At 47.4% G+C, this 7,419-nt stretch overlaps 1 protein-coding gene across 1 annotated transcript; it reads right to left on the bottom strand.

Moving 5' to 3' along the window:
• Window positions 1-99: 99 nt before the first annotated feature.
• Window positions 100-3,152, bottom strand: LOC117743742 (phosphoglycerate mutase 1-like). The gene is made up of 4 exons (XM_034551533.1): window positions 2,864-3,152; window positions 1,775-2,049; window positions 882-1,062; window positions 100-655 (listed from the first exon to the last, which is right to left on the bottom strand). The coding sequence occupies exons 1-4, from the start codon at window positions 3,000-3,002 to the stop codon at window positions 486-488; spliced, it is 765 nt and encodes a 254-aa protein (XP_034407424.1). The 5' UTR covers window positions 3,003-3,152; the 3' UTR covers window positions 100-485.
• Window positions 3,153-7,419: the final 4,267 nt, after the last annotated feature.

The following is a 7,419-nucleotide window of genomic DNA, read 5'->3' as shown; positions in this document are numbered from 1 at the left end:
AATATATATATATATATATATATATATATATATATATATATATATATATATATATATATATATATATATATATATATATATATATATATATATATATATACATATACACACACACACATACATACAGGGTTTTTCCTCATGTAGCCAAAATGGGACTCCAAACTGCACAACCCTGTGTTGTATAATGACAATAAATGAAACTCTAAACTTTAAAAGGTTGTCCCATTAATGGGCCAATTTAGCAAAAAAGTATATACAATCTCTTGAGAGCTGTGTCTCCCCTGACCCCAATATATCCTGATCATTCACCATCTACTATGCCAGCACTGTGCAAGAAGAGTGGGGTTGCCTTTGACAACCATCTACAGTGAACTCGTCATGTATTACAATCCAGAATAAGTTAGGATTTAATAAAAACACTTAACTGAGGTCAGTTGTTGGTGACAACCTACTCTGGCATACACAAAGAGGGCTTTTCTGTGCCTTTACTTCTTGGCCTTTCCTTGAGCCGACACGGCCTCCATGGCTTTGCGTACAGTCTCCTCATCTCCCAGGAACTGCATCGGCTTCACAGGCTTCAGGTTCTTGTCGAGCTCGTAGAGGATGGGGATGCCTGTTGGCAGGTTCAGCTCCATGATGGCTTCATCCGACATCCCTACAGGTGATAGCACATACAAACAGAACAGTTACGTACAGAAGTTAGTGAATTTAGAGGTTGTTGTTTTTCCCTTATATATTTGTGTTGTCACTAACTATTCTTACCTTCGAGTATATTGACAACATACTTAAAGGATAATTGGATTTAATTTAAGTTAATTATATTTGACAAACAACTGGAATTTCCTTATTGCTTGCGCTGAAAAGCTCATAATGCCATCTACCCTCCAGGTGCTTAACAATCCCCCTCAGACTGTTTCCATGGGCTGCGATGAGCACCCGCTTTCCATTTTTGATCTGAGGGGCGATCTCCTCATTCCAGAAGGGCAGCGCTCGTGCGATGGTGTCCTTAAGGCTCTCGCAGGAAGGAAGCTGGTCCTCAGTCAGGTCTGCATAGCGCCGATCCTGCAGGGAGGACAAACTCAGTTTGTAATAAATATATAATAGACCAGAATAGAGAGTTAAAAAAAAAAATACTGGATCTCTTTCACATCAAGACTTACTGTACACTTATTTGAGAGCTGAAATGCATTAAGTAAGAGTGTCACTGTTCAAGCAATATGGTGACAATACGGTCACTTGCAGGCATTACAGAATGCTCTATGACACTCTTCTTATAACACCATCAACAATAAATTTAACCATCAGCCAGCTACTGCATTTTAACATCTAAATACCTCTGCAGAATTCTGATCAGTTTGTTTTCACCTTGACTGAACTTTGAACGTGCACCTAGCAGACATCCTTTCTACCAGTCATATATTAACCCACCGACAACATGCTATTAGATAACAACTGAGCACATACTACCCAACGATTAGGGACTGTATCTTCACTGTGTAGTACGACTGTTCTGTACAGGTAAAACATATTGATATTCAGGCTGACTGCTGTGGACAAAAAGACCTTAAAGCTACTATCACTTGGATCATCTCTGCCAATTTCATTCACTCATGGTGACACAGCTGGTTTTAGGGCCCGACAACAGAGATCAGTTATAGTCAGGCATCTTCTTTGTTTTGCAGCTAGTTTAGTCAATATGTACAAACCAATTTCTTTCCTCAGAAGCCAACCGAGCTTGAGGTTGTGTGCATGTACTGTATATATGATGTCTTACCTTGCTGATGATACTGTCGTAGTCATGGTCTTGGCCCATGGGAGGAGGTGGGATGTCAAACGAGCGTCTCCAGATCTTCACCTGAGCCTCGCCGTGCTTGGCGGCCGTCTCTGCCTTGTTTAGCCCAGTCAGGCCTCCGTAGTGGCGCTCATTGAGCCGCCAGGTCCGATGCACTGGCACCCACATCTGGTCAATGCTGTCCAGGACCAACCACAGTGTCCTGGTGGCCCGCTTCAGCACAGAGGTGTAGCAAATGTCAAACTCAAAGCCGGCATCTGTAAGTTTCAGAGAGAGACACCAACGTTTAATACAACCGTTTCCACTTGGAAACTGTGACTGCTTCTTTAAACCTTGGTTCCCCCACACCTTCTGAAAACAACAAGTATGCTCTTGTTGCATAAAACATAACTTATAAATGATACTATACAGAGAGTTAAAAAGAAGCAACGCAGTCTCAAGCATAACTGAAAATACAAGATGTTACATGGCTACATTTAGAGCTGCAACTACCGACTGTTTCATTACTATTTAATCCACAAATTACTTTCTCACCACTAGGTCTATTGAATGTTACATCACACATGACACTGGAGGAGCTCCAACCAGAAAATGTTTGGCATTTTTCCTTTTCATCGACTAATTGATTAATCAACTAATGGTTGGTGGCAGCTTTAGCTACATTGTAGTCTGGTTTAATGAGACTACTCCCAGAGAGGTGGACTTGATGTCTCTTCTGTGATGACTTCCTGTTCCCCTTCTGACAAATGGAAAGTCAGGAGCAAGATGTTCATTTAAGAACATCATTAAGAAATGTGATTGCAGTCTGTCCACGACATTCCAAAGGATCCTTTTTGTTTTTAATGATACATTCTACCTTCGTTGTCTGCTCTTTGGCCCTGAAACAGCACCACTCCGGAGCAGCTTCATAAAAAAGGTATCACTTCTGCACGTTTGCACATCTTCTACGTATTCCTGACACGGGGGGGCAGAGGCCATTATGCAATCGGAGGCGTGCGGTGTAGCCGGGCAGTATTTCAGAGAAAGTACAGTCCATGATGATGGGAGCAAATGTAATCAGTTGTTCCTCACCTTTCAGAGCCTGTCCACCTCTCTTCGCCTCCTTCTCTCCGGTTTCACTCAAATCCGCATCGAACCAGCCGCAGAAGCGATTCTCCTGGTTCCAGCTGCTCTCTCCGTGGCGGATCAACACTAACTTGTAGGCAGCCATGGTCGATTATAATATGGCGACAAGTCCAAACGTTTAACAACAGATGCAGGAGATGTTGAATTGACAGCTCTCCCCTCGAGAGAAGACGATGGGTCTATTCGTTTGCAGTCAGACCGGTGAGGACTTTTCTTTTATCCCGTGGATTGGTTACTCCCCCACTTCCTGGTTTTCACATCCAATGAGATTGCGCTAAAGTTGACGTTGGTCATCTCTTGATCAATGACAGTGGTGGGCTGTACATTGCACCTTATTGACTTATCATTGTGTTTTTCTTTTGCACCACATCTGTCTGTCTGTCTGTCTGAGTTTCTAAGTTTGTTAGAAACTTAAATCAAAATTAAATCAAAGCCGACATAAAGCAATGGACAAAAGGACTCTTACTTTTCTTTATTCCATATGCATATTGATCCTTCAAGGAGGTATTTGGACCTGTATAATACATATTTACGATGACAAAAAGCGGATAACGTATTTAAAGACCAGGTGACCAATTGTTGCTTCTTCCTTTTCATCTGTAGGGGGTGACCTTGGCTTGTAAAACATTGCACTCCTGCTGTAGTTACTAGAGCCCGGAAACTATCATAAGTTTAAAACACCATAATTACAAATAAACAGCAGTCAAGTAATGCATTTTTAGAGATGTACTAAAGAAATAAAGAGTTGAGGTGAAAAACAGTTCATTTTAAATAAGAACTAGTGGGAGATATGAGAAATTGGGAGGTACGTGACGTGATAAATACAATATCACAGAGTATTACAGATCCAGGTTTGAGCAGATATCAGTGATGAAAGGAAAGAGCAGTTTTCTTTGTGGATGAGCTTTTATTGGAGTTGACACTGCATGTGTATTACATTAAAACAAATTCAGTTTTGGGGATGACTCCACCCTCCGTCCCCAGCCATCTCATGATAGTTAACTACTGACTGAATGATGTCAACATGTTATTCTGTTTTCCCCTCTGGCCAAACACAACTCCATTTTCCACACCCATAATGTGAAAAAGATTAAGTCCTTCAACTGCAACCGGCTTATGATATTGTGCATAGGACAGTAGTCACATGCATTTGTGAAAAGACAACTCAACCAAAAAAATATATGATAAAATAGGGTGAAACAATCATGGGACATTCACAGTCCTTTTGCTTCTTGCTTTTCTGTCCACTTATATATTTAATTTAAAGAGCTTTTAATTATTTAATGTTTGAATGGTAAAGAGTGGGTTGACTCAAATCCACTCGCTAGATTTTTCTGGAGCTTTCAACCAGACTTTACAAACTAGACGGAGTTGTATCAGCCAATTGAAAAGGATGTAGCTGAATAAGAAGAAATGGGGAAAGCCAACAGCAAATCAACTATTTATCTGCCTCTTGGGGTAAAATGAATTGCATAGAATGTCTCAGTTGACCTCAGTGTGCCATTGTGATGTTGCAAACCTAAATAAAACAACTTTGAAGCATTTGGCTTCAAATTATCTAACTTCTATTGACACATCAAATCTTGTTCAAGTTATTGCACAGTAACTGTTTTAATACGTGGCATAGTATTAGAGTATTGTGCAGATTATGACCTGCTACATAGATTTATTTACATAACATGACACATGTGTGCCTGCACTGCCTTAGTATATTTGAAGTTATTCTGCTTCTGAGCTGCTGTCTAAAAGATACTCCTTTTCAGCTTTGGTTTTAAGCAGTTCATGTGTTAAGGCAGGCCAGGTAATTACTGTATATGTTTAAGATGTATCAAGTTGTTAGAAGAGCACTGTCAGGACTCAGCCAGCCGGACTCCCTCCTCAGCCCGTTCACACAGTGACACCCGGTACCTCAGAGCGCGCTGCCAGGGAGCTACGGGCTTGGAGGCGGGGACAAGCCAGGGGCGCTCCAACTCACACCTGAAGCCACTCAGCTCGTCCCACGGCTGCAGCTCGTCAGCTCGTTGTATTCGGGGGGATAAAGATCAGGACTGTCTGTGTTGACGTTGCGAGTTCGTGCCATGATGTCCGTGGACTTTCCTCCTTGTGTCGTCACTGAACTTTCCCTCGTGTCTTTGCTGACTTTTTTGTGTGGAGTATTTTCTTGGATTTTTTGGGGTTTGATGTTCGATCACCCGTGGACTAAGGGGACACTTTGAGTTTTTTGTGTTTCTTTTCTAAGTGACTTGTTGTGCTCAATAAACTACGCCGTGTGTTCGGCTAGAACTAAACCTTGCTGTTGTCGTGCGCTTGGGGTCAGAGACAAACCATAACAGTACGAACTCGCCATGACGACCCCAGCCGACACAGAGAGTGGATTGTCCAGCTCTGTTCAGGTTGCCCTTAGTAGGCAGCTGCATCTGACCAACACCCACTCTCACCAGCTGGAGGCGGCCTCCATTGCCGTGCAGAACCTCCAAGCCCAGGTCCAGCCGCTCCACGCTTCTGTGGAGATCCTGACTCGTCAGCAGGCGGCATCGGCAGACCAACAAGCCGAGATCCTGCTACAGCTGCGGGCGTTGACGATGGCCCTCACCACCCAGCCGCTGAACCAGCCTGTGAACCCGCCCCCTGTGTATCCCTCTCCGGTTAACCCTGCGGTTTCCAACCCAGTACCACGGGAGCCTAGCCTCTCCAGCCCCCGACCGTTCGAGGGTGATTTTGAGACTTGTGCCACCTTCATCATGCAGTGTGAGTTGGTTTTCGCTCACCAGCCTAGCAGGTTCACCTCTGACACCGCTCGAGTCGCGTATGTGATTAACCTGCTCGCCGGCCGGGCAGCCCAGTGGGCTACCGCTTCCTGGGCCATGGGTGCCAGCTTCTGTCTCTCCTATAGGGAGTTTGTGGCAGAGCTACGTAAGGTGTTCCATCATCCAGCCAGTGGTCAGGACCCCGGTGCCCGGTTGAGCAGTATCCAACAGGGTGGTGGCAGAGTGGCGGACTACTCGGTGGAGTTCAGGTTGGCCGCTGCGGAGAGTGGGTGGAACGATCCTGCGCTTCGGGTCACCTTCCGGAGGGGGCTCAGCGAGGCGGTGAGAGACCAGCTAGCCACACGGGAGGAGTCCTCTTCCCTTGATGACCTCATCAACCTCGCCATCCGCATCGATGGACGCCTCTGTGAGAGGAGGCGGGAGCGAGTCCTCCGGGGATCCCTTCCCACCCCCCACAGACCCAGCACACAGGAGAGGACCCTCGCCGTAGCTCAACCTACTGCCCCTACTCCCGTCCTGCCCTCATCACAGACGACGACTGGCGAGGAACCCATGCAGCTGGGACGCATGCGCCTTAGCCCAACCGAACGGGAGGCCCGATTCAGGGCAGGCCTGTGTCTCTACTGTGGCCAGAAGGGACATCGCATCAGCGGCTGCCCCACCCGGCCAAAAGATTAGGCTCACCAGGACCTCGGGAGATCCTAGTGAGTCACCTTTCCTGTTCCCGTAGTCCTGCACCACCGAGCCGGCGGATTAGCGTCACCCTGGCCTGGGCGGATCAGCGGATTACAGTGGGGGCCCTCCTCGATTCTGGGGCGGATGAGTGTTTCCTGGACTCGGAGTTCGCTGCCCAGGCTAACATCCCGCTAGAAGCACTGGAGGAGCCCGTAGAGGCCTTTGCACTGGACAACCGCCATCTGGCCCGCATCACCCAGAGCACCCGTCCCATCTCCCTCACTGTGGCGGGAAACCATGTGGAGAACCGCAAGTTCTACCTGATCCAGTCCCCACTGGCCCCTGTGATCCTAGGGCACCCCTGGTTTGTACAGCATGAGCCACACATTGCCTGGTCCTCTGGGATGATACTGGAATGGAGTTCCTCCTGCCACGCCCAGTGTCTACAGGCAGCCCCCAGCCCGTTACCCCGACCAATCCCCAGTGTCCCTCCCCCGGACGTTTCCTCTATTCCTCCGGAGTACCACGATCTGGGAGAGGTTTTCAGCAAGACCCGGGCTCAGTCGCTCCCTCCACATAGGCCGTACGACTGTGCAATTGACCTCCGCCCTGGGGCTTCCCTTCCCAGCAGTCGGCTGTACAGCCTGTCTATTCCGGAGAAGGCTTCGATGGACGAGTACATATCGGAGTCAGTGGCAGCAGGGCTCATTCGGCCGTCGTCCTCCCCGGTGGCAGCGGGCTTCTTCTTCGTGAAGAAGAAGGATGGGGGCCTCCGACCCTGTATTGACTATCGCCAACTGAACGACATAACGGTCAAGAACAAGTACCCCCCTCCCCCTCATGAGTTCCACCCTTGAGCCCCTCACCCAGGCTACCATCTTCACCAAGCTGGATCTCCGGAGTGCCTACCACCTGGTTCGAATCAGGAAGGGGGACGAGTGGAAGACCGCCTTCAAGACACCCCGAGGTCACTACGAGTACCGGGTAATGCCGTTCGGCCTTACCAACGCCCCGGCGGTATTCCAGGCGCTCATGAACCGACCCCCGCAAGATCCAGGC

Source organism: Cyclopterus lumpus, chromosome 15 (assembly GCF_009769545.1).
Source record: "Cyclopterus lumpus isolate fCycLum1 chromosome 15, fCycLum1.pri, whole genome shotgun sequence".
Classification (NCBI taxonomy): Eukaryota; Metazoa; Chordata; class Actinopteri; order Perciformes; family Cyclopteridae; genus Cyclopterus; species Cyclopterus lumpus.
Note: the sequence above shows the minus strand (reverse complement) of the source record. Positions and strands in the feature narration are given on the sequence as shown.

Excerpts from the sequence above, each read along its gene's own strand:
- LOC117743742 (XM_034551533.1), bottom strand. The coding sequence starts at position 3,002 with ATGGCTGCCTACAAGTTAGTGTTGATCCGCCACGGAGAGAGCAGCTGG. Across the intron at positions 1,063-1,774 it reads ACGACAGTATCATCAGCAAG|GATCGGCGCTATGCAGACCT; the intron begins GTAAGACATCAT and ends TCCTCCCTGCAG. Across the intron at positions 656-881 it reads GATTGTTAAGCACCTGGAGG|GGATGTCGGATGAAGCCATC; the intron begins GTAGATGGCATT and ends TATCACCTGTAG.